Source organism: Microcaecilia unicolor, chromosome 4 (genome assembly GCF_901765095.1).
Source record: "Microcaecilia unicolor chromosome 4, aMicUni1.1, whole genome shotgun sequence".
NCBI classification, from domain to species: domain Eukaryota; kingdom Metazoa; phylum Chordata; class Amphibia; order Gymnophiona; family Siphonopidae; genus Microcaecilia; species Microcaecilia unicolor.
Window position 1 is genome coordinate 371,878,335 of NC_044034.1, and position 27,459 is coordinate 371,905,793.

The window sequence follows — 27,459 nt, forward strand, 5'->3', positions numbered from 1 at the left end:
CGACTCTTGCTTGCTTTCAGAAAAGATTTCACAAAGAGGTGTTATTCTTTTTCATGGAAGAGGTTTGCCGTCTAGTGTGACAGCAAGGCCCTAGATCCTGCATCTTGTCTTATACAGACCTTGCTTGAGTTCTTTCTACACCTGTCTGAGTCTGGTCTCAAGACCAACTCTGTCAGTATTCATCTTTGTGCAATAGAGCTTATCATCAACGTGTGAAAGGTCAGCCTTTAGCTGTCCACTTCACGAGAGGTTTATTTCTCCCCCAATATTGAGAGAATTCCTTGTATGTGTCTAGGGGAGATTATTTCTGTTGGGCTTAGCACCCACAATAATTTTGACAGTTGGCTCTTATGCTTCGGTCAGAGTTCCTATCACTCCTTATCCAGTATCTTGGGGTCCCATTGTCGTTTTCATCCAGCTGCTGCAAGCTCAATTCGGGCCACTGGATTCCTGCCATCTGAAGTATTGGACCTGGAAGGTCGTTTTCCTTAGTGGCTGTTCCTTCAACTCGTAAGGTCGGTGAGCTTCGGTCTCTAGTAGCTCAAGCGCCTTACCTTACTTCTCATCTTAACAGAGTAGTTCTCTGCATGCAGACAAAGTTCTTACTGGCGCTGGTATCAGAGTACCAGCTGATCCAGTCAGTTGTCTTGCCAACATTCTTTCTCCCTCATCTTACAAGCCCTGGCGAAAGCAAGCTCCGCACTTTTTGCGTGGAGCAGACGAGCTCCCTCGGACGGTCCGCCCAGTTGTTTATTTCTTTTAATGCCAGTTGCTGTCGGAAACTGCATAATTTCTTCTTGGCTAGCAGAGTGCATCTCCTTCATTTTTGTCCAAGCTGGACTGACTCTAGAAGGCCATGTCACGGCTCACAAAATTAGAGCCATGGCTGAGTCGGTGGCTCATCTAAGATCAGTCACTATTGAAGAGATCTGCAAAGCTGCGGCGTGGTCATCAGTCCACACATTTTCATCTTACTACCGCCTTCAGCAATAGCCGACTCGTCAGTCGGTTTGGGCAGTCGGGGCTGCAGAACTTCTTTGGGGTTTAGAATCCAACTCCAACCCTCCTAAGCCCATTTTTGTTCTGTTCCAGGCTACACTCATTTAGATATTTCTTCTTTTCAGGTCAATTTTATTCTGGCCTCGCCGTTGCGAGACTCAATTGACCACTGTTTGTTGTGTTGTGTAAGCCTGGAAGCTAGGGATACCCCACTTGTGAGAATATCAGCCTGCTTGTCTTTGGAGAAAGAGTAGTTACTTACCTGTAACAGGTGTTCTCCGAAGACAGCAGGCTGCATATTCTCACAAACCCTCCCACCTTCCCCTTTTGGAGTTGTCTCCTCCATCTTTTGGATTTAACTGAGGGGCGTGTCCGCACGGCGAGCGGGAAGAGGTGTGCGCACATGCGCAGTGCGTTCGCTCGCGCGACAGAACGCCGTAGAAGAGATTTTTAGATTTTGCTTTAAAATCCTCCGGGGCCGACGTGGCGTCACCCACTTGTGAGAATATGCAGCCTGCTGTCTTCGGAGAACACCTGTTACAGGTAAGTAACTACTCTATATGAATGTAACCTCCTGGGCACGGAGCATGCGCAGCAGCAGCAGTGACACGGGAAGCGGAAGAGTCTGTTTGGCTCGCGGCTCCCGTGTCGCGCGCCTCCTCCTCAGCCTGTTGTGTCTTTTCAGAGTGCGCATGCGCCTGTGGTGGCTCGAGGCTGCAGAAGCGCATCGACTGTGTTTCTCTCTCTCAGAGGTTCGCCGGCCGGTCGGTCGCCCTGTGCTTGGGTTGGGAGCCGAGACCGACGGACCTTCTCACCCTTGTGGTTCACTGGCAGCGGTGACAGAGAAAATCCGAGCAAAGAAAGAGCGTTTTCCACCTCGGGGACCGAGTCCCGCCCAGCACTTTAAACCGTAGCCAGATTTGGCGGGAAACCCACCCCGTTAGCGGCTGCAGTGACGGAAGGAAGGAAGGACCAGGCCAGAGCGCCCGGACATGGCTCCAGTGCACCGTGAAGATGCTCAGCCCGAGAGCAGCGGTATGGAGAGGGAGAGCGTGGTGGTGCGTGGTGGGTGGTGAGCGAGGAACAGAATCTCATTCAGGATTAATAAGCAGAACTGTTTTACCTGTGCTGCTAAAGCAATGCATGTAACAGACCAGGGAAACCAAAAGGAGATGAGCAAGTCCTAGTAGCTACAATGAAAAATGAGAATGCTCTCCTCACATAGTAACATAGTAGATGACGGCAGAAAAAGACCTGCACGGTCCATCCAGTCTGCCCAACAAGATAAACTCATTTTACATGGTATGTGATACTTTATACCCGAGTTTGATTTGTACCTGTGCTCTTCAGGGCACAGACCGTGTAAGTCTGCCCAGCCCTATCCCCGCCTCCCAACCACCAGCCCCACCTCCCAATCTTGATGATAATGAGGAGAGAGAATGTTTCTCTCCTCACATGCTATTCTTGACCCACTACAATCTGGTTTTCGCCCTCTCCACTCAACCGAAACTGCGCTTACTAAAGTCTCCAATGACCTATTACTGGCTAAATCCAGAGGTCAATATTCCATCCTCATTCTTCTTGATCTTTCCGCTGCTTTTGACACTGTCGATCACAGTATACTTCTCGATACCCTGTCCTCACTTGGATTCCAGGGCTCTGTCCTTTCCTGGTTCTCTTCCTACCTCTCCCTCCGCACCTTTAGTGTTCACTCTGGTGGATCCTCTTCTACTTCTATCCCTCTGCCTGTCGGCGTACCTCAGGGTTCTGTTCTTGGTCCCCTCCTCTTTTCTATCTACACTTCTTCCCTTGGTTCATTAATCTCATCCCATGGCTTTTCCTACCATCTCTATGCTGATGACTCCCAAATCTACCTTTCTACCCCTGATATCTCACCTTGCATCCAAACCAAAGTTTCAGCGTGCTTGTCTGACATTGCTGCCTGGATGTCTCAACGCCACCTGAAATTAAATATGACCAAAACCGAGCTTCTCATTTTCCCCCCCAAACCCACCTCCTCACTCCCCCCATTTTCTATTTCTGTTGATGGCTCTCTCATTCTCCCTGTCTCCTCAGCTCAAAACCTTGGGGTCATCTTTGACTCTTCTCTCTCCTTCTCTGCTCATATCCAGCAGACCGCCAAGACCTGTCGTTTCTTTCTTTACAACATCCGTAAAATCCGCCCCTTTCTTTCCGAGCACTCTAACAAAACCCTCATCCACACCCTTGTCACCTCTCGTTTAGACTACTGCAATCTGCTTTTTGCTGGCCTCCCACTTAGTCACCTCTCCCCTCTCCAGTCGGTTCAAAACGCTGCTGCCCGTCTCATCTTCCGCCAGGGTCGCTTTACTCATACTACCCCTCTCCTCAAGACCCTTCACTGGCTCCCTATCCGTTTTCGCATCCTGTTCAAACTTCTTCTACTAACCTATAAATGTACTCACTCTGCTGCTCCCCAGTATCTCTCCACACTCGTCCTTCCCTACACCCCTTCCCGTGCACTCCGCTCCATGGATAAATCCTTCTTATCTGTTCCCTTCTCCACTACTGCCAACTCCAGACTTCGCGCCTTCTGTCTCGCTGCACCCTACGCCTGGAATAAACTTCCTGAGCCCCTACGTCTTGCCCCATCCTTGGCCACCTTTAAATCTAGACTGAAAGCCCACCTCTTTAACATTGCTTTTGACTTGTAACCACTCGCCTCCACCTACCCTCCTCTCTTCCTTCCCGTTCACATTAATTGATTTGATTTGCTTACTTTATTTTTTGTCTATTAGATTGTAAGCTCTTTGAGCAGGGACTGTCTTTCTTCTATGTTTGTGCAGCGCTGCGTATGCCTTGTAGCGCTATAGAAATGCTAAATAGTAGTAGTAGTAGAACTAAAGCAGTGCTCAAACTCCTTCTTGGTCGGATAACACTTGGATACTCCATGCTTTGCTGCTACAGCTGAAGAGGTGGGGCCTGAAAGGGGGCAGGTAGAGAGGGAAAAAAAGGAGAGAAGGCAGTATGGAAAGGGTCAGAAAATGAGGCAGAATCCTGGCAAGTTGCAAGAGAGACAAAGAATTGATGCTGGGCAGATGAGGAGGGAGACAGGCAGTGCTCTGGCAGGGCGAGAGGGTGAAGAGTGGACATAAGAATAGCCATTCTCCATGTAGCCCAGTAGCCTCTTTCCAACAGTTGCCAGGTCACAAGTACTTGGCAGAAATCAAAATAGCAACATTCCATACTACCAATTCCAGGGCAAGCACTGGCATCCCCCATGCCTGTCTCATTAGCACTTTTCCAAACCTTTTTTAAACCCAGATATGCTAACTGCTGTTACCACGTCCTCTGGTAACGAGTTCCACAGCTTAACTATTCACTGAATGAAGAAGATATTTCCTCCTATTCATTTTAAAAGTATTTTCTTGTAATTAAACTTTATTATTAAAGTTCAAGAATGAATATACAACATTGTATCTCAACTTATCAACAACTACTACTACTACTTAGCATTTCTATATACAACCCCCAATGTACATCCCCCCTTCCCCTCCCTCATAAAGATTATTCAGGCCCCCCCTTCCCTTCCTATACCATACAAATAAAGCTTTAATCTGCAGTAGGACCTCATTTTGGTCAATTTTTGAACCTTTTCTAATGTCACTATGTTTTGAGCTACGGCGACCAGAATTGAATGTAATACTCAAGGTGAGGACACACCATGAAAAGGCATTATAGTATTCTTGCGGTGAGACTTGGCAAATCTGTTGATCGCTTGGGTGACAGTTTCCTCCATCAGTAAATCGAAGCTTGTCCAGATTCGGTCTGCTGGATATTCATCGATGATTGGATCCAAACAGTTAATGAAATTTTCATAGTCGGTGGTGTTAAGTGGTAAGGTGGATCGTAATTTTATAATTTTCTCGTTGAAGTAAGTGGCCAGATCAGCTGCTGATGGGGTATCTGTATTAATTGTAGTAACCGGTGAGGTGTCAAAAAGTTTGTGTACGAGTTGGAATAATGTGTGTATATCCTTATAATCTGGTCCAATATTGGATTTGAAAAATGACCTTTTGGTTTGTCTGATAGTATATTTATATTTTCTTTGCATTTGTTTCCATGCTTTAAATGTGCATTAATTTTTCGTTTTATTCCATACTCGTTCAAGTCTCCTTACTTGAGTTTTTAGTTTTTTCAGTTCTTCATTAAACCATGGTAATGAACTATGTCTTCGCGAGGTTCTTGTTTGTAATGGTGCAATTGTGTCAAGTATGTTCTTGCATCTATTGTCCCAATTTAGGAGGTATTGATTGGATTCTATTTGTACTGTCCATTCGTTCATGTAGAAATGTTTCCAGAATCTTACATTTTAGGCCTTTGTATACAGATACTTCAAATTGTGTTTTTTTTCCTTGCATCTTCGTGCTGTTTAGAAGCAAAGAATCGGGGCTAGGGGGAAAGGGTAACAAGGTCCAGAGAGAGAAAAAGGGGAGAAAATGCCTGGGGTGGCAGGAAGAGAAGGAAACAGACTCCCAGCAAGGGGAGGGAGAGCAGGAACTGGAGGTGGATCTGGATTTGGGGCCCAAGGAGGGAGATGGAGGTGGGACCAGAAGAAGGCAGGAGCTTCTTTGAAGGGGAGGGACAGAGGTTGGTTGGAGGAGGGGGGAATAGCTCAGAGCCCTATTGGGGGTGTGCTTGAAGAGAGGGAGAGAGAGAATCCCTTAGATGGGGAAAAGTAGTGGGGCCCTAGAATTAGGAGGGAGCAGACTGCCAAGTCTTCCATTTTCTGTATTCTACCTGCTGTACAAGAAGGCAGCTATTGAAGTGGTCAGTGGTCTTTGTCATAAACCATATGGGGACAGACTTAAATATCTCAATGTGTGTATACTTTGGAAGAAAAGTATGAGAGGGGAGATACGATAGAGATGTTTAAATACCTCCGTGGCATAAATACACAGGAGGTGAGTCTCTTGCAAATTGAAAGGAAGCTCTGGAATGAGGAGGCAGTAGGTGAAAGGGGACAGGCTCGGAAGTAACCTGAGGAAATACTACTTCTCGGAAAGGGTGGTGATTTCATGGAAAGGCTTCTTGATGAAGGTGGTGGAGATGAAAACTGTATCTGCATTCAAGAAAGTTTGGGACAAATACATAGTGACTTTAAGGAAGAGGAAGGGGATAGAAGATGGTACGGTTGGGCAGACTACATAGGCCATATGGCTTTTCTGCCTCTGGAATTCGTTGCCGGAGAACGTGGTACGGGCGGTTAGCTTGACGGAGTTTAAAAAGGGGTTAGATAGATTCCTAAAGGACAAGTCCATAGACCGCTATTAAATGGACTTGGAAAAATTCCGCATTTTTAGGTATAACTTGTCTGGAATGTTTTTACGTTTGGGGAGCGTGCCAGGTGCCCTTGACCTGGATTGGCCACTGTCGGTGACAGGATGCTGGGCTAGATGGACCTTTGGTCTTTCCCAGTATGGCACTACTTATGTACTTATGTACTTATGTTTCCCTTTCTTTGTTTTCCAATGCCTAATGTAGAATAGTTAGGGTGGAAAGCAGATAAGCATTGGCAATAGGATGCACCTCAGTCCATTATCTATCTCATTTTTGCAGGGAATGCCCCCCCCCCCCCAAAAAAAAAAAAAATTCAGGGCTTGCCGGATACTTCTGCTACGGAGGTTGAGAGATTAGCAGCAGGAAGTATTGGTCTGCTGGATCTTAACTTGTTAGCAGTACTGACCGAGAAGAAAAGGATCACGTGCTGTCATGGGATAAGCTCAGTTTTTGTAGGCCTCAGAGTGGATAAGATGTGGGGGAGGGGAATCGACTGACAATCTACCTTAAAACTTTGCTTCCCCTTGACTGCCCTGAGAGAGGGTGATAGGGGTAGAGAAGTATAGTCCTTGATCTGCAATGGAGGTGGTAAGAAGAAACAGCTCTGTATGGGGAATGGAGGGAGATGGGAGGAAGAGAGAATTGATCCCCTAACAGGAGAGGAGAGAGCTGGGCTTCTGGTAAAGGGAGGAAAAGGTGGGACAGGTGGATGTTCTTTTGTTAATATGCTCTGCCCTCTGAACGGTCTTTAAATTCTGTGATACAAAAAGAAAGTGAATTGACAAAATAGTGTCCTTTCTGCCTATACATCAGGTATGTTTTCCTAGCTGCTGGGGGGGGGGGGGGGGGGGGGGTCTAATCAGAGTAGAACTCAGCTACACGCGGGACCCTTGGCTTGCAGCCAAAAGGTCAGATCTGGAAGGTCTATGCAGACTGCTATTGAGATGGACATGGGGAAAGCCACTGCTTGTCCCTAGAATCGGTAGCATGAATCTTGGTATTATTTGGGATTCTGTCAGGTACTTGTTAACTGAATTGGCCACTGCTAGAAGTAGAATACTGGGCTAGATGGTCTGATCCAGTATGGCTATTCTTATGTTCCTATGTCCAGTTTTTCTCCCTGTAAATACTGTGATTTATCCCTTTTCAGCCATGTCGAACTCCAGCGATTTTGCGGCCTCACGTTCTCGTCGTGAAAAGAGAGAGAAAAAAGGACGCCGAGAAGCTCTTGAACAACTAAAAAAAGTCAAGGCTGGTGAAAAAGTCAAATACCAGGTAAATGGGTCATTTTTATTTCCAAAGGCAATGGTTTTAAACTTTTTAAGAATGTTATTTTTACTTTAGAATCCCAGACTATTTGCCTAATGTACCTTAAGTGCTGTTGCTGGAATGGTGCATTATTTGAGTTATGTTGATATGCTCAGTATTCAAAGGGTTTAGTTGTTTAACTGGATATTAAGTTCCAAAATTATCCATTTCAATTGATTGGGGTTGAGTTCCTAAATTTAAGACTCTAATTTTACTAGGCAACTAAATGAACTTTATAATAAAACAGGTAGCTGTAGGAGTGAAGTTAGGACATTGTGGGAAGGGGAAGTTAGGAATAATAGGTCGATGACAAAAATGAGCTCTATGTTGTGTCTTGTGGGCGAACAGTAGCGTGTTTTCATAATGTGGGTTAGAGAATGACACAGGGACAAAGTTTGTTCCCATCCCTGCAAGCTCTGACTCCATCTACTAATGAATTTCACCAATACCCTTTTTGAGTCAAGTTTGAAAACAATACAATATTTAGGGAAAAGGACTAAACTTTTAGATGCTCTCTTTTCCTATCAGGCAGCTTGTTTAGACAAATCTATCCAAAGCTTATTATCTTCCATGATCAATTATAGACAGTTTCGGATACAGATAAAAACCTACTTATTTAAGAAATGTGTATTGAATCATACCCAATTTATAAGGTGTAATAGGTCTGCTTTGTATCAATCGTTTATGTATTTCCTGGAAATGACCAATCTCTTTATTGTGATCTGCATTGAACCGGAAGGTTTATAGCAGAATATAAATTTTATTGTTATGTTAAAGGTTGGAGATTAGAGCTCCGGAGCCCGCAGCACCCACTGCTCCGAGTCGATCTGCTTGTTAAGCGGGTTACTGAGGAAGGAGGGTCGTGTCACGCTCTGAAAGAGCTTGTCTGGTTTCGGTAATCGTTTCACGGCCTCGTCCTTGCTCTCCACTGCTGCCTCTGCTCCCCGCGTTACCGGTTCCTTACCACCATTGTCAGAGTCCGAACTACTACTGCTATCATAAGCAGCGAGGGTCTTTCTCCTTGGCGGCCGCCATGACGCACTCCGGACGCACTGTTCACAACTCTCCCCTCCCCTCCATCCACCCATGTCCAGAACCCTCCTCTCCCCCCTCCCCTGCTGTCGTTACCTCCTGTGAGTCCTGGACAGCTCGCCTCCAGCGCAGCGTTCCTTTCCCTCTCTGTTCCGTCCTCTGACGTCATCACGTCTTGACGCGTGGGCGGGACAGAGAGGGAAGTCTCTACTGCGCATTTGCAGGTGTCGGTCACCTCTCATTTATATAGTTAGATTGCATTGTGTTTGATATCTGCCAAGTTTGTTATGAAAACTAATAACAATGTTGTACACTGAACAGTGGAGGAGTGGCCTAGTGGTTAGGGTGGTGGACTTTGGTCCTGAGGAACTGAGTTTGATTCCCACTTCAGGCACAGGCAGCTCCTTGTGACTCTGGGCAAGTCACTTAACCCTCTATTGCCCCATGTAAGCCACATTGAGCCTGCCATGAGTGGGAAAGCGCAGGGTACAAATGGAACAAAAATAAAATAGATACTATTGGAGATTCTACATGGAATGTTGCTACTCTTGGAGATTCTACATGGAATGTTGCTACTATTGGAGATTCTACATGGAATGTTGCTATTCCACTAGCAACATTCCATATAGAAGGCTGCGCAGGCTTCTGTTTCTGTGAGTCTGACGTCCTGCACGTACGTGCAGGACGTCAGACTCACAGAAGCAGAAGCCTGCGCGGCCACATTGGTGATGTGCAAGGGCCGACTTCTAGTGGAATAGCAACATTCCATGTAGAATCTCCAATAGTAGCAACAGTGGAGGAGTGGCCTAGTGGTTAGGGTGGTGGACTTTGGTCCTGGGGAACTGAGGAACTGAGTTTGATTCCCACTTCAGGCACAGGCAGCTCCTTGTGACTCTGGGCAAGTCACTTAACCCTCCATTGCCCCATGTAAGCCGCATTGAGCCTTCCATGAGTGGGAAAGCATAGGGTACAAATGTAACAAAAATAAAATAGATACTATTGGAGATTCTACATGGAATGTTGCTGCTATTGGAGATTCTACATGGAATGTTGCTACTATTGGAGATTCTACATGGAATGTTGCTGCTATTGGAGATTCTACATGGAATGTTGCTGCTATTGGAGATTCTACATGGAATGTTGCTGCTATTGGAGATTCTACATGGAATGTTGCTGCTATTGGAGATTCTACATGGAATGTTGCTATTCCACTAGCAACATTCCATGTACAAGGCTGCGCAGGCTTCTGTTTCTGGACGTCAGACTCACAGAAGCAGAAGCCTGTGCAGCCACATTGGTGATCTGAAAGGGCCGACTTCTACATGGAATGTTGCTAGTGGAATAGCAACATTCCATGTAGAATCTCAAATAGTAGCAAGAGTGGAGGAGTGGCCTAGTGGTTAGGGTGGTGGACTTTGGTCCTGAGGAACTGAGTTTGATTCCCACTTCAGGCACAGGCAGCTCCTTGTGACTCTGGGCAAGTCACTTAACCCTTCATTGCCCCATGTAAGCCACATTGAGCCTGCCATGAGTGGGGAAAGTGCGGAGTACAAATATAACAAAACAAAACAGTATAGCCTAACTGATGTTTTCGATGTTCCATCTGAAATACCTAGACTAGAATTTTAAGTCATGTTTTAGCAAAGTATTCAATTTAACCATAGTGAAAAATTCTATATAAACCAACTCTACCACCTCTTCTACCCTTTTGCCGTTAATGGGGAATTTTATAGCCTGGAGGACAAATTTCTGTAGGGATCATCTAAGTTGGTATTTACGTTTGTGAAACAACTGGTTTTACATGTTTATCTCTTATTAAATCATTTATTTATACATTTCTTTTTTTTTTAATTACAGATAGACCTCGGCTTTATATAAAAACAAAGAATCAGAAAGGGGGAAGGGGAATAACAGTATTTTTGACAGGAATTAATATTACTGTAGATTTTTAAGAGTTCCTAGAGGATAAATCATTATTTTATTTACTTATTTGTTACATTTGTATCCCACATTTTCCCACCTATTTGCAGGCTGAATTATGGCATTTACAAGGTCTGTTTCCAACTATTTATACTAGTGTTAGACAATCACCATAGCGTAATCAGTTAATAGTCAATTTTCATGTACTGGTGGTAGTTAAAAAAACAAAAAAAAACCCCAACACCAAACCAAAAAACCTTTCTATTTTTAGTAGGGCTGCATATTGATAAAAATGTTCAATTGTGATTAATCATGCGATTTAAAAGATGCCTACTAGCATCTTATTTCTGCCCTGTCTATCTATCCCTCTCTTCCCCCCCTCTGTGCCAACATAACTACTGTTTATGGCCACGTGGAGGAGTAGCCTAGTGGTTAGTGCAATGGACTTTGATCCTGGGGAACTGAGTTTGATTCCCACTGCAGCTCCTTGTGACTCTGGGCAAGTCACTTAACCCTCCATTGCCCCTGGTACAAAATAAGTACCTGAATATATGTAAAACCTCTTTGAATGTAGTTGCAAAAACCTCAGAAAGGCGGTATATCAAGTCCCATTTCCCTTTTTCCCTTTCCCTTATGACATCACAATATCAGAAGTGAGCCAAGTATCGGGCAATCAAGCCATTGTGACATCACTGATGAGGTTGGCTCTTATTGGTGGAATGAGTGGAGGAGTAGCCTAGTGATTGGTGCAGTGGACTTTGATCCTGGGGAACTGAGTTCAATTCCCACTGCAGCTCCTTGTGACTCTGGGCAAGTCACTTAACCCTCCATTGCCCCTGGTACAAAATAAGTACCTGAATATATGTAAACCGCTTTGAATGTAGTTGGAAAAACCTCAGAAAGGCGGTATATCAAGTCCCGTTTCCCTTTCCCCCTTTCCCTTATGACATCACAATATCAGAAGTGAGCCAAGTATCGGGCAATCAAGCCATTGTGACATCACTGATGAGGTTGGCTCTTATTGGTGGAATGAGTGGAGGCGTAGCCTAGTGGTTAGTGCAGTGGACTTTGATCCTGGGGAACTGAGTTTGATTCCCACTGCAGCTCCTTGTGACTCTGGGCAAGTCACTTAACACTCCATTGCCCCTGGTACAAAATAAGTACCTGAATATATGTAAACCGCTTTGAATGTAGTTGGAAAAACCTCAGAAAGGCGGTGTATCAAGTCCCATTTTCCCTTTCCTTTCCCTTTATCAAGTAGTGTTACAAGAGAACTCTTGCCATATATTTTTGTATATTTGAATTACTTTTTAGGGTTCCTTCCCTTATTTTTGGTTTAGTTGATACTAATGTTTCAGCTTTGCCATTAGGGATAATTGTAAAACGGTCTCTTAAAGAGACCTTGGGGAAGGTAAAATGAATATAGTGGACATAGTGCTTCCTGAAAATACATCAGGGATTAAAGATAGGAAGATGCTAGATCTTGCTTTAGGCTTGGCATGTTTTGTATAAACTGATAACCATTTTTTTAGTAGCTTATGTGCACAATTCTTCCCCAAGTGTGACTGAGAGAAACTTGTCTTTGTGTATAGGTTGAAGAGCTAACAAGTGTCTATGAAGAGGTTGATGAAGATCAGTATTCTAAGATGGTACAAGAACGCCAGGAGGACGACTGGATTGTGGATGACGGTAGGCTCTGATTTTTCCTTTTGTTGAGTCATCTGAAATTCTCTCCGTTATAAAGTTTTGAGTTTATTTGGGGTTTACTACCCCTCAGTGGCATAGCCATGGGTGGGCCTGGGTGGGCCAGGGCTCACCCACTTAGGACTCAGGCCCACAAACAGTAGCACCCATTTAGCGGTAGCTGGTGGGGATCCCATGCTCTGCCAGCTGAAGACTTCCCCCTGATGGTAACAAAAACGCTACACTCCATGATACCAGCACCTCCACATGCTCAGTTTTTAATGCATGCCTGTTGCAGCATGCAAAGGTGGAAAGAAGTGTTTTCCCACCAGCTAAGATATTTTTTTGATTTGGGGGTGGGGGTGGGGGGGGAGAACACTTGGTGCCCATCCACTTCTTACCTAGGCCCACCCATAATCTGTTGTTTGGCTACACCCCTACTACCCCACCCATCGCTAAGACATCTAGGCGGCTAACATACTAAAAAAGGAAACTAGAAAAAAGGGGGATTAAACTGGAACAAAAGGAAAGGAGGCAGAACTGCAATATTGACAGGATAGGGATAAACGCAAAAAGAGGGGGCAGCTGCTCTTCAGGCCCATGTCTTGAAGAGGGGAAGCCTTAACTATAGGTATGTCGGAAGAGGAGAGGTTTTTAAGTTATTGAAGTGTCTTTTGTTCGCATAGAGATTGTGGTAATTTATTCCAATTTTTGGGACCCTGTACTGAGAAAATAATGGCCCGTGTGTGCTCATGGAAGATTTCCATGAATGAATGAGGGGATCACAAGGCAGTGTTGAGTGGCTGATCTTAGTGTTCAAGAAGGGGAAGTAAGGAGTCAATAGGCAGGAAAGGTCCCTGCCCGTCTTCAAGTCTTTGCTTAAGGCCCACCTCTTCAATGCTGCGTTCGGCACCTAACCCTTACCGTTCAGTGAATCCAGACTGCCCCAATTTGACTGCCCCTATCGGACCCGACCGTTCACTTGTCTATTAGATTGTAAGCTCTTTGAGCAGGGACTGTCTCTCTTTGTTAAATTGTACAGCGCTGCGTAACCCTAGTAGCGCTCTAGAAATGTTAAGTAGTAGTAGTAGTATTACATATAGCAGTGATTTAACCAGAGCTGAGATTGTGATGTCATAATGCCTCATTCCACCAATGCCTAAGAGCCAACCTCATCAGTGATGTCACAATGGCTTGATTGTCCTATATTTGTCTCACTCTTATCTATTAGATTGTAAGCTCTTTGAGCAGGGACTGTCTCTCTTTGTTAAATTGTACAGCGCTGCATAACCCTAGTAGCGCTCTAGAAATGTTAAGTAGTAGTAGTATTAGAGTTCGCCAAATATAAGAAACTTATGCCCTAGGAGCAATGTTTTGTAAATAATTCAATGAGGTAAAGGTAGCCAATGTGCTGCCTTAAGAAGTGGTGCAACATGATAGAACTTTTTTAGATCTGGTGGTTAATTTAATGGCGGTGTTATTTGTATAAGTTGTAAATGGCGGATATCCTTTTGGGTAAGTCCATTGTAAAGTATGTTGCAATAGTCAAGTTTAATTTATTTGGATTTATTAACCGCCTTTATGAAGAGATTCACCCAAGGCGGTGTACAGCATGTACATTTTAACATAAAATTTAGTTTTGTTAATAGCATAACAATAGTAAAATATCCAAGAATAAATATAAATATAATAAATGAGTTAAACTTGAAAAAAGTAGACTGAAACCTAATAATAGAACTACTGTGAAACAGTATAAAAATATACACATTTAACAGCACTGGAATTCAAATACCAGACATATACTACAGTGTTAGCATAATAGTAATGATATGCCTAAGAAGCATTCATTAGAAGATTAATCTAATATAGATATGATGCTAAAGAATTTCTACAATATGGTTTATCATATAGCTGAGAGAATTTAACAGTTGACTGATAATGAAAGAATGGATCAAGATATTTAAACCCAGAGAACATATCAGGGATTTTAGTCAAATTGCCCCATTACATCCTTGTTAATGATACATTGAAACCTTCTGCTCTGTGCTGTGGTGGCTAAGAAAGCAAATAGATGTTAGATATTATTAGGAAAGGATTGGAAAACAAAAACGAGGATGTTAAAATGCCTTTGTATTGCTCCACGGTGCGACCGCACCTCAAATATTGTGTTCAATTCTGGTTGCCGCATCTCAAAAAAGATATAGTGGAATTAGAAAAGGTGCAGAGAAGGACGGCGAAAATGATAAAGGGAATGGGATGACTTCTCTATGAGGAAAGGCTAAAGCGGCTAGGGCTCTTCATCTTGGAGAAAAGGCGGCTGAGGGGAGATATGATAGAGGTCTATAAAATGAGTGGAGTTGAACGAGTAGATGTGAAGCGTCTGTTTACGCTTTCCAAAAATCCTAGGACTAGGGGGCATGCGATGAAGCTACAATGTAGTAAATTTAAAACAAATCAGAGAAAATGTTTCCTCACTCAACATGTAATTAAACTCTGGAATTTGTTGCCAGAGAATATGGTAAAGGCGGTTAGCTTAGCAGGGTTTAAAAAAGGTTTGGACGGCTTCCTAAGGGAAAAGTCCATAGACCATTATTAAAATGGACTTGGGGAAAATCCACTACTTATTTCTGGGATAAGAAGCATAAAATGTTTTTTATTTTTTAGGATCTTGCCAGGTACTTGTGACCTGAATTGGCCACTGTTGGAAACAGGATGTTGGGCTTGATGGACCTTTGGTCTGTCCCAGTATGGCAATTCTTATGTACTTATATGATCTAATTTGTCTAAGATGGTAAAAGCACCTGTGAATCACTGTAGCGATATGCGGTTGAAACAAAAGTATGTCGTCTAAGATATACTGCAGAATGTTGAGGAACTGGTACTGAAAAAAGCATGAGAAGGTGTAGCAGAATTGTATTGGGAGAGTTTGAGAAACAGGATGCATCTTGATTTATCTGGAGTAAGCACTAGCCTATTATTTTGAAGCCACATGGCCAATTGTGTCAATTTCGAGTTAGTATCGGAAATCATTTTGGGGTTATGTAGATCTAAAGCATGTAACAATTGTTGTCTAAATCCTAAAGATTGAGCCAAGGTGAGAAAAGGTGCCATGAAAGTATTAAATAACAAGAGACAAAATAGAGCCCTGTGGTACTCCTGAGATTAGTGAAAAAGGTGTTGATGTGTCCTTCTGGAAATGAACAACGTAGAGACAATCTGAGAGAGATGATTGGAACCATTCAAAAGCTATGTCACGAGATCCTGAGTATGATATGGTCCACAAGATCAAATGCTGCTGATGAATCAAGTGATAAAAGAGTATGGAGCTTTTAACATCCAGATGACGGTGAATGTAAGTGGTGAACCCTAACAGAGCGTTTTTTTGTGCTATCATGTGCACAGAATCCTGTTTGGTTTGGGTGGAAGGTTTTAATTTTGGTCAAGAAGTCTTGGAGCTGAGAGTGAATGAATGACTCAACAATTTTTGTAAGAAAAGGGAGATTAGCAATAGGTTGGTAGTTATTACTCTCTGTGGGTGGTTTAGAAATATCCTTTAGTTTGGGTCTAATAGTTTCCATCCATCTAGGAGAAAAGGCAAGAGAATTATTGGGGAAAGAATAATTCCTCTCATTGTGCAAAATGGAGCTTCTCTCTGGATAGGATGTACTATTTGTCCCCTTAAACCGCAAGAATCAAGACAGCATCCTCTTTTATCAAACTAGTTGACCACATGCTTTATTTGATCAAGAGAACCTATTAGAAAACTGACCAGGTCTCTAGAAGCTGTCTTTAGCTACCAAAAGTGTCATCCTTGTTTGGAATTACCAAAACCTCTGGACTATGTTTAATGCTCAAATCCCCTATAAATAGAGGACATCTTGGAGAAAAAAAAATGTTAACTGATCAGCAGTTTAGTAAAGCAATAAAGCCATATTTGAAGGAAGGTGCATTGTATACAGTTATGCGGGCATTGGTCATAGCATATTATTTATTTATAGCATTTATATCCCACATTTTCCCACCCAATGTTTATTAAATATTAAAACTGTGTATATAATTGGAGGAAAAAGACTTCAGTATGAACCGCTAGTTAATGAAACCCACAACATGGCTGAAGAAAGTCAGTGGTCATAAAGCCCTCCCCATCTAATGTGTGTGATCTGTGTGTAAACCCTGTAATAATTATGTAATTAAAATCCAGACTTATCTGGTTTCCTCTTAAGCATTTTCTTTTTGTAGCAGTGGATTATACCAATAACACCAACAGTGTTTTGCCAGAAGCTGTTTTCGCTGGCGGTATTAGGGTGTATAAACCTCCTTGGTGACACCAAATATGGTTACATTAACATTTTTGTGATCGAGAGGAATAATTACAGTATTGTCAAGAAAAAAAATGTAATGGAGATTAAAAAAAATTAACTTACATTCCTTCCATTGTATATAGTTACACAGGCATTGGTCATTAGCATAGTAGATATTAGTCTTATTATTACTACTACTATATTAATCTTGGGACGTCCTGCAAAAGTGTGAGTGGTGCAGAATACAGCAGCCTGGATGCTGTTAGGTGTGAGTTGAGTGGGAGAGTGCCTGGCCTGCTTTAGCTAAGCTTCATTGGTTACTTGTCGGGGGAACGTGTTGCTGATGGGGGAGGCTAAGCATTTACTGGATCACTTGTAAAGGTGTCACCGAGAGCTTTCAGACTGGATGGACCGTACAGGTCTTTATCTGCTGTCATTTACTGAGTTACTATTAAGTATTTTCTCAGTTAAAATCATGTGAAAGAGCTGCTTGCAAGCAAGGGTGTTTTCACTTGATGCACCGAGTTTGTGGAACTTTTTGAATTTTTAGCTATAGCCTTAAATGGCTGTTCCAACTAGAGAATAACATGGGGAAACAGTTTGTCCACGTCCCTGCGTCATTCTCTGGTTGCTGAATTAAATATTTGCAGCTTTAGGAAAAACTCAAGAAAGTAATTATCAGCCAAGGCATAACAGTATTGTGTCAACTTTTATTTAGCAGTACTTGATATACTGCCTCCCACAACATGCAGACTGAAGCAATTTACAATTGAGTGTGTGAAAGCTCCGGAAGACTTTCTGTATTCATAAATTGTTTGTATTCCCTAGTGTGATTTAATCCTAGCTCTTATTAAAGGAACACAAGAAATGTCTGGGTCAAAATGTATAAACTTCACTTGCAGCATTTAAATAAATTTCTGGATATTAATTGCTGGCAGATATCTAGGTATTGTAACCAACACTTAATTAAGGGGAAAATAAACCTTAACCGGAGTCAATCTAAACCCTATAGCAACAAAAGACTCCAGAATTAAATTCCAATTTCTCTTTATTTGAACATAAGTGTCAATCATCAACAGTAAATAATAATATAACATACACTCACTCACATGCATACGTCAGCCACCCTTCAAATCTCATAATTGCAATACCAACAGTAAAACTGTAAAGATGTTACACAATGCACCACAGTCCTGCCGAACAATACAGTACAGTGATTTAAACTTAGTATTATATTCTCGCATGATTTTAGTGTACAAACTAAAGTGTACACACTAAAATGATAACCGCCACTGAGTCCTTCAATAGTGGCGTTCAAATTGTCATTATTCCACTAGATCATACATAGTGGAATATTAAGATGATAACATCCCAATTTTATCGTAATGTGATGATGTCGGCAGAACATCAAAGTTGGGTAGCTGAAGAAATGCATCCACAACTGTTACTTCATCAAACAACCGGTCAGGGGCGTAGCCCCTTTGGGCTCGGGCCCACCCAGCAACGGTGCAGAGAGAGACGCCGCGGCCAAAAGAATTCATCTGCTGTCGGCACCCTGCAGGCCTTCTTTCCTCCACCTCCCCCCCCCCCCCCCCCGGGCAGCGCAGTGTCTAACACTACAACAAAGCTGCACCGGGTCCGTCTTTCCTCCTGCTACGCTGCTGCCCTCCGGCTCCATCTTTGTTCTTCTGCTGCTTATCTGCAGCGAGCGGATCTGCGCGTTACCAGGCTGTCTGTATGCTGCCTGCGACTGCTTCCTCGCTGGCCCGGCCTAAGGGTGCGGGGCCAGTGTAGAGGAAGCAGTCGCAGGCAGTACACAGACAGCCTAGTAGCGCACGGATCCGCTCGCTGCAGATAAGCAGCAGAAGAACAAAGATGGAGCCGGAGGGCAGCAGCGTAGCGGGAGGAAGGACGGACCCGGTGCAGCTTTCTTGTAGTGTTAGACTGCGCTGCCCGAAGGGGGGGGGGGGGAGGGAGGTGGAGGAAAGAAGGCCTGTAGCCAGCGTGCCAGTGGTGGCTGGGGAAAGGGAGGGAAAAAACGTGCAGCACATGCTGGAGGGTGGTTGGTTTGTTTGTTTGTGTGTGGGTGGGGGGTGGAGACAGGAGCACTGTTGGGATGAGGGAGTGAGACAGGGTAGAGCTAGGTGGGGGGAGGGACGGAGAGATGCTGCAAGGGGAAAGAGAGGGAGAATTGTTGGATATGGGTGGGATGGGGAGAGGGAGGGAAAGGGCATGAGAGAAAAAAACGTGTTGCACATGGAAGTGGAAGGGAGAGATGAGAGGGGAAATGTTGAACATGGCATTGAGGCGAGGGAAAGGAAGGATGGAGAGATGGTGGTAGGTGGGAGGGAAGGGGGTAGAGAGAGATGTCAAACCAGGGGCTCAAGGCAGGGAGAGGGAGAAAAGTTGGACATGAAGGTGGAGAAGAGGAGAGGAAAGGAGATATGTACAAGTGGGGGAGGGGAGAAAGAGGGAAGATGGATCCAGGGAGAGAAGATAGACAGTGGATGGTAGGGAAGAGAAAGGGAAAATGCTGGATAATGGGGGAGGGGAGAGAGATGGGACAGGAAGATGCTGGTGATGGGAGGTAAAAGGGATAGGGAAATATCAGGCTACAGGGTAGAAAGAGGGAACAGATGCTGGGCTGGAAGGGTGGAGGGAGGGAGACACTGCGAATGGGGGAAGCATGGGGGAAAGGCCCAGGGCGTGGAGATGGCAAGGAAATAAATGAGAGAACAGTGATTACAGGGGGTAGAAATATGGTAATGGCATGTAGATTGAAGATGGAAGGGAATGGAAGGCTGAGAAGGAGAGAGATGCGGAATGGGAGAGCTAGTGGGTGAAAGGAGATGGAAATGTGATAGATATCTGAAAAGTGAAAAGATTTAGAAAGAGGATGAAATTTGAGTGTACAGAGGCAGAAAAGAAAAAAAAGAAAGAAAGAAAGAAAGGAAAGAGCTAAAATGGAAGGATCAATATTTCAGAGGTAGGTGTAGTGAGGAAATGAAACAACAGGAGAAAAAAGACAAATGGACAACCGCTTGAAGAATTAGCAGAAGAGAGACAGGAAAGTGGGAAAGAGAAATTGGAACCAACATGATGGAAAAATAAAATGTCCAGACAATAAAGGTAGGAAAATCATTTTACTTTGAATATTTTAAATGGAATATGTTAACTTTGGGAAATGTGCATAGCGGATATCTTTTTATTGTGTTACGTAGAAAAGGAAATGCGCTTTTGTTTTGGGGTTTTTTTTCTCTAGTGTTGCAGTACATGCTGAGGTTCCCAGTTCAATGTTGTCTATATATTTTTATTTCTAATTTGTGATCCCTTGTTCTGTAATTTGTGACGGTCTGTCAGTGTGACTTTAAGGGCAGATGAGGAGAGGGAATTGGGGGAGGGGCTTTATTTTCTGCCCTGGTCACCAGCATGGCTAACGGCAGCCCTGACCCTTGCTGTAGCTAGTGGGGATTCCCAAGCCCTACTAGCTGGGGTCTCTTCTGAAGCTGGCCAGAGATGCCTTCTACTGAGCTTGGCAGATGGGGGCAGCATCCTGGAGCTACTGACAACTAAGCATGTATGGGGGTGCTGGCATCAGTGGCTCGAGGAGTTGCTGCTGCCTACTGGGCTTGGTGGAGAGGAGTTCTGGCCATCTTTACTGGAGGCCTTCAGCTGACAGAGATTGGGGATCCTCATCTGCTAAAGTATTTATATTTTGAATTGGGAAGGGGCGGGGGGGGGGGGGGGGGGGGGAGAGGAAATTTTGTGCCCACCCACTTTGTGCTCAGGCCCACCCAAAATTGGCTGTCTGGCTACGCCACTGCAACCGGTTCCCCGATGCTGGTCCGCATTTCCTTCGTCAGGAGGAACCAAGGCTGTAACGGTATTGTCTTAAATTAGCTACAAAACGTATGATTTTAATCAAAGATTACGGAGTAGCTAATTTAAGACAATACCGTTACAGCCTTGGTTCCTCCTGACGAAGGAGAAGGAAATGCGGACCAGCATCGGGGAACCGGTTGTTTGATAAAGTAACAGTTGTGGACGCATTTCTTCAGCTACCCGATTTTGGTGTTCTGCCTACATCATCACATTCGATAAAATTGGGATGTTATCATCTTAATATTCCACTATGTATGATCTAGTGGAATAATGACAATTTGAACGCCACTAATGAAGGACTCAGTGGCGGTTATCATTTTAGTGTGTACACTTCAGTTTGTACACTAAAATCAGCGAGATTATAATACTAAGTTTAAATCACTGTACTGTATTGTTCGGGCAGGACTGTGGTGCATTGTGTGACATCTTTACAGTTTTACTGTTTGTATTGCAATTATGAGATTTGAAGGGTGGCTGACGTATGCATGTGAGTGTGTTATATTATTATTTACTGTTGATGATTGACACTTATGTGTCAATAAAGAGAAATTGGAATGTAATTCTGGAGTCTTTTGTTGCTATAGATATCCAGGTATGCCACAGACTGCCACCATTATCTGGTTAATGGTGATATTTGCTACTGCTATTTAGATAATTATCTGGACAAGTTAAGACAGAGAAATTGCTGAATATCACTGCCAACAGGACACAGTGCAGTGCAGTTCACGCTGGGGGGAAGTCTTTAATAAATTTGGTGACATTATCCAGATAGTGCTGCTGAATATTGCTGAGTGGCCCCAGTCAGCAGCACTTATTTGGGTAGCAGGCTCTAGTATCTGGGATAAGTGGTTTTGAATATTTGGCTGGTCATATTTTGGAGGGAAGCCACTTGCTGGCTAGGAAGTCATCTACAGAAAAGTGAAGAAAGAGACGGCGTTGGCAGCCAGCCTTAGAGAACTCTTGAGTTATATTTGGAAGTCTTCGTAATAAGCTGTCTTTCTTTTCTCTCCCTCATGCACAGATGGGATAGGTTATGTGGAAGATGGAAGAGAGATATTTGATGATGATCTGGAAGATGATGCCTTCAGTAACAAAACTAAAGGTACTGTACGTTCTTCATTGAGAGTGGCAGTCGATCCCTGTTCAAAACAGGGAAGAAGTAGCAAATGGGTTGCATGGGGAGGGAGTAAGAATATTCCAGTTATTAGTATATGTGTTAGTGACAGCCCCCAAAACGAGAGCTGCACAAATATAGCTCCTGTCCCACACCATCAACTCCCTCTGTAACAGATGCTGCAATGTCCACCCTTCCTTGTATGTGCTGTTTGGGCTCAGGACTTATTGTTTGTAATCTGCTTAGAATCTCTCTTGAGCTTAGCAGAATATAAGAATCATATAGAGGGGCATTTTCGATATGACGTCTAAGTCCGACTTTGGACGTTTTGCAAATGACATCCAAAGGTTATTTTCCAAAAAGAAAAAAGGTCTCTCTCTTGTTTTTGAAAATACTGTTTTGAACAAGGTTTTGTGATTTGGACGTTTTGTTTTTTTGGTCCATTTTCAAACAAAAAACGTCTATGTGCAAAATGCACAAAATCAAGCCATTGGGATGTAGGAGGAACCAGCATTTTTAGTAGACTGGTCTCCCAGACATCCCAGAAAAGCAATAGGGCACCCTAAGGGGCACTGCAGTTAACTTTAAAAAAAAAAATGCTTCCAGGTACACATCTCACCATTGTTCCCTTATCTTGTCTGCTGAGCCCCCCAATCCCCCCCCCCCAAACCTGCTACCCTCAACTGTACACCACTATCATAGCCCTTATGGGTGATGGGCGCACCTATTTGTAGATTCAGTGGGTTTCTGATGAGTTTTGGAGGGCTCACAGTTTTCTCCACAAGTGTAACAGGTAGGGAGAGGTATGGACCTGGGTCCACTTATTTGCAGTACACTGCACCCAACACTAGACTACTCCAGGGACCTGTATCCTGTTCTAATGGACCTGAGTATAACATCTGAGGCTGGCATAGAGACTGGCAAGTAATGTTTTTCATCACATTTTTGGGGGGTGGGAGGGGGTTAGTGACCACTGGGGGGGGGGTAAGGAGAAGTCACCCCTTATTCCCTCCAGTGGTCATCTGATCATTTAGGGCACCTTTTTGTGCCTTATTTATTATAAAAACAGGTCTAGCTCAAAACGTCGTAGTGTTATCCTTGGACGGTTTTGTTCTGTTCCATTATGGCTGAAAAACATCTAAGTGTTAGGAATGCCCAAATGCCATCCTTAACATGCCCCTGACACGCCCCCTTGTGATTTGAATGCACTTCTGACAGACTTCATAGAAAAACATGTAAAAATTGGTTTTCAAAATAGTGATTTGGATGTTTTTGTGAGAAAAACGTCCAAATGCAGATTTATGCCACTTTTTGGACGTTTTTCGCTTTTGAAAACGAGCCCGATAGCATAGCTCTGTAGTTAGCTCCACAGTGAGAAAATGCTGAAGGCTGCAGAATTAGCTGCAAAGGCTTCCCATGTTTCCTGTATAACAGAAAACTTTTCTTCCATATCATCATGCTGATCAATCCATAGACTGGTGGGTTGTGTCCATCTACCAGCAGGTGGAGATAGAGAGCAAACTTTGCCTCCCTATATATGGTCATGTGCTGCCGGAAACTCCCCAGTATGTTCTCTGTCTCAGCAGGTGGTGGTCACACACAGCAGCAGCTCTGGCTAGGCCTCCAAGCCTAATTTTTAGGTTTTGTTGAGTGCCTGGGGTTGAGGGCTCTTCTTGAGCAAGTGCAAACCTGGTGGCGCCAGGTCCCTCCTTTTCTCCCCCCTCCCGCTGGCTCCGTTTAAAAAAAAAATAAAAATTTTGAACGTCCTTAAAGGCGTTTATTTCGACGTTTATTTAAACGTTTATTGCAGCTACTCACTGGGACACCAGGTCGTTACAGCTCGGAGCGGACAGCAGGTAATTTTTACCTTTTATAGCGGGCAGGGGGTTCCCCAATTGGTCTCCACGTGGCCTATGGCGTCGGAGGGCGAGGGCGCAAAGAGTCGCTCCCCGGATCGCGTGTGCGCTTCCAGAGGGGATGCGGGGGTCTTAAAGTCTGATTCGCCCTTGTTGGGTGACAGTTTAGTGACCGATGAGTGTCCCGGTCCTTCCTCCGGTGTGGCGGTTTTTCCCGCCATAAACGCCCATCCCCCGCGGCTCGCCTCCGCCATATTGGCCGGCCACGCGGCTCGGACGGCTTCTTCTTGGGCCGCCCTTGAGGTGGGAGACATTGATGCCATGAACGCCCTTAATTTGGGCGACGGCACAAAAGCGGCTAAAGTTAAGCGCCGTTCTTCCCGCGCGGCTCCTTCGCGGAGTGTCGCGCTGGACGCCATCTTGGATGCGCAGCATGTCTCCCCCGCTCTTGCGAGCGCCGGTTGAGGGTGCGTCTAGGGCTGTAGCCCAGGCTGCGGAAGTGCACAGTATGCGGGGTTTTCTCCCCCGAGTTTGCTTTGCTGCTGCATCAGGCCTTCCTTATGCAAAACGCTGCCCCTGCTCCCTCGTCTGGTAAAGAGGTTGAGGCCCCCGGAGGTAAACGCCCTCGGGTTGATTCCCAGGCCTTGGAGGACTTTGTCTCCTCCGATGTAGATGAGGGCAGCGTATCTGAGTTCTCCCAACGGTCCTTTACGGATTCCTTGGAGGAGACGGATCCCCGCTCGGATGGAGCGGATGACCCCTCTGCAACGCGGCTCTTTAGCTCAGAGGATTTGCCCAACCTGTTAATGCAGGCCATGGGCATTTTGAAGATTTCCTCTCCGGAGGACGTCTCTCCCTCAGCCCCTGTTGGCTCTGCCATTATGCTGGGGACGAAATGCCCGCATAGAACCTTCCACGTGCATGATGCCATGCACACCTTAATTTCGGCTCAGTGGGATGTCCCGGAAGCGAGCCTTAAAGTGGTTAGGGCTATGTCCCGCCTCTATCCTTTGCCTGAAAGTGAACGTGAGGCCTATCTGTGGCTTACCGTGGTTTCTTTAATCACTGCGGTGACTAAGAAAACGGCGTTAACGGTGGAAGGTGGCACGGCTCTATAGGACGCCCAAGACAGAAGATTGGAGGCGGCCTTAAGGTCGTCCTTTGAGGCGGCTGCTTTAAGTTTGCAGGCCTCAGTTTGCGGCTCCTATGTGGCCAGGGCGTGCCTGACTATGGTGCAGCGGGCTTCCCCCTCGGATCATTCCTTGAGGGCTGATTGGCCGGCCCTGGAATCGGGCTTAGCCTATTTGGCAGACTTGCTGTATGATGTCTTGAGGGCCTCAGCTAAGGCATGGCTCAGACAATCTCTGCGCGGCGGTGGCTTTGGCTGAAGCATAGGTCTGCTGACCACGCCTCTAAATCCCGCCTGGCTAGATTGCCTTTTAAAGGCAAGCTGCTCTTTGGGGTCGAGCTGGACAAAATCGTGACCGATCTCGGCACGTCTAAGGGCAAGAGGTTACCAGAGGTCAGGGCTCGGGCTAGTGCTCGCCCCGTTACCTCCAGAGGACGGTTTCAGGAAGCCCGTCGGTACCGCCCGGGCAGTTCGGGCTCCTCTGCCCCCTCTTCCTTCAAGAGGAAATTCTCCCCCAAGCAGCATTCCTTTCGCAGAGACCGCCGTCCCGGAGGTGCTCCCTCCGGTCCTCCCCTAGGGTCTCGTACCCAATGACGGGGCCTTGGTCCACGCCCAAGTGCAGATTGGAGGACAGCTGTCCTCATTTCTGGGCGAGTGGATCACAATAACTTCAGACGCTTGAGTGCTGGAAGTCATCAGAGACGGCTACAAGCTAGAGTTCTGCCGACCCTTAAGAGACGGGTTTGTACTCTCTCCCTGCAAGTCTCCGGTCAAAGCTGTGGCAGTGCAGCAGACCTTGGACAATCTGATCCGCCTGGGTGCAGTCGTTCCGGTGCCAGAAAATCAGCTTGGCAAGGGACGTTACTCTTTTTACTTTGTGGTACCAAAGAAAGGAGGTTCTGTACGGCCTATCCTCGACCTCAAGGGGTCATTCAGGCTCTTTCGCATGGAGACCCTCCGCTCTGTTATAGCGGCAGTGCAGGCAGGAGAGTTCCTGGCATTCTTGGACATCAAGGAAGCGTACTTGCATATTCCCATCTGGCCTCCTCATCAACGCTTTCTGCGTTTTGCAGTACTGGGCCGACACTTCCAGTTCAGAGCCCTCCCGTTCGGGTTGGCTACTGCTCCGCAGACCTTCTCCAAAGTAATGGTGGTCATCGTGGCCTTCCTGGGGAAGGAAGGAGTACAAGTCCATCCTTATCTGGACGACTGGTTGATCCGAGCCCCTTCTTATGCAGAGTGTGGCAAAGCTGTGAACCGGGTGGTTGCTCTTTTGAGCTCCCTGGGGTGGATCATCAACTGGGAGGAAAGCCAGCTGCGCCCAGCTCAGTCCCTGGAGTATCTGGGAGTTCGATTCGACACCCAGGTGGGCAGAGTGTTCCTGCCAGACAATCGGATTGTCAAGCTTCAGGCTCAGATGGACCAGTTCCTAGTAGCCTCTCCTCTTCGGGCTTGGGACTATGTGCAGCTGTTGGGCTCTATGACGGCCACGATGGAAGTAGTGCCCTGGGCCAGGGCTCATATGAGACCACTACAACACTCTCTGCTGCAGCGCTGGACTCCGATGTCGGAGGATTATGCTGTGCGCCTTCCCTTGGACCCAGCAGTGCGCAAGGCGCTGAGCTGGTGGACGCAGACAGACAAATTGTCTGCAGGAATGCCTCTGGTGACCCTGGAGTGGATTGTCGTCACGACGGACGCCTCTTTGTCGGGCTGGGGAGCCCACTGCTTGGGAAGGACAGCGCAGGGGCTCTGGTCTCCTGCAGAGGTAAAGTGGTCTATCAACCTCCTGGAACTCAGAGCCATTCGGTTGGCGCTTTTGGAGTTCATCCCGGTACTGGCGTTGAAGCCTGTACGGGTCCTGTCGGACAATGCCACGGCTGTGGCCTATGTCACCTGCCAGGGAGGTACCAAGAGCGCCCCTCTAGCCAAGGAGGCCATGAATCTATGCCAGTGGGCGGAAGCGAACCTGGAACAGCTGTCAGCGGCCCACATTGCCGGAGTCATGAATGTCAAGGCGGACTTTCTCAGTCGCCATACCTTGGAGCCCGGAGAGTGGCAGCTATCTGTTCAGGCGTTCTTGGGCATCACGAAGCGCTGGGGCCAGCCGAACCTAGATCTGATGGCGTCTTCGGCCAATTGCCAAGTGCCGCGCTTTTTCAGCAGAGGACGGGACCCTCGATCCCTGGGAGTAGATGCTCTTCTCCAACAGTGGCCGACACAAGAGCCTCCTCTATGTGTTCCCGCCCTGGCCCATGTTGGGCAGGGTGCTAGACCGGGTGGCAAAGCATCCGGGCCGGATAATCCTGGTGGGTCCGGATTGGCCCAGACGTCCCTGGTATGCGGACTTGATCAGGCTCTCAGTGGGCGAACCTCTGCGACTGCCAGTGGAGCAGGGCCTGTTACATCAGGGTCCCGTGGTGATGGAGGATCCCTCCCCCTTTGGTCTTACGGCCTGGCTATTGAGCGGCAGAGTCTGAGGAAGAAGGGCTTCTCAGACAAGGTCATCGCCACTCTGCTGAGAGCGAGGAAGCGCTCTACTTCTACTGCTTACGCCAGGGTTTGGCGTACCTTTGCAGCGTGGTGTGAAGCAGGTTCACTTTCTCCATTTACTGCTCCAATTTCTTCAGTGCTGGCGTTCCTGCAAGAAGGTCTGGAGAAAGGCCTGTCGCTCAGTTCCCTGAAAGTCCAGGTAGCGGCCCTGGCTTGCTTCAGGGGCCGCCTGAAGGGTGCTTCCCTGGCTTTGCAGCCAGATGTGGTGCGTTTCCTAAAGGGAGTTAATCACCTGCGCCCTCCTCTGCACTCAGTGGTGCCTGCGTGGAATCTCAACCTGGTGCTAAGAGCCTTACAAAGCCACCTTTGAACCCTTGTCGAGGGCATCTCTGAAAGACCTGACGTTGAAAGCAGTCTTTTTGG

General features: G+C 45.8%; 1 protein-coding gene across 2 annotated transcripts in view; it reads left to right on the plus strand.

Moving 5' to 3' along the window:
* Positions 1-1,712: 1,712 nt before the first annotated feature.
* Positions 1,713-27,459, plus strand: part of POLA1 (DNA polymerase alpha 1, catalytic subunit) — a 782,590-nt gene continuing 756,843 nt past the window's right edge. For both annotated transcript variants that reach the window (XM_030202369.1, XM_030202370.1), the window contains exons 1-4: positions 1,713-2,034; positions 7,469-7,593; positions 12,171-12,267; positions 21,466-21,546. In XM_030202369.1, coding sequence (XP_030058229.1) covers positions 1,992-2,034; positions 7,469-7,593; positions 12,171-12,267; positions 21,466-21,546 — 346 coding nt within the window. In that variant the 5' untranslated portion in view covers positions 1,713-1,991. The remainder of the gene's footprint in view (positions 2,035-7,468; positions 7,594-12,170; positions 12,268-21,465; positions 21,547-27,459) is intronic.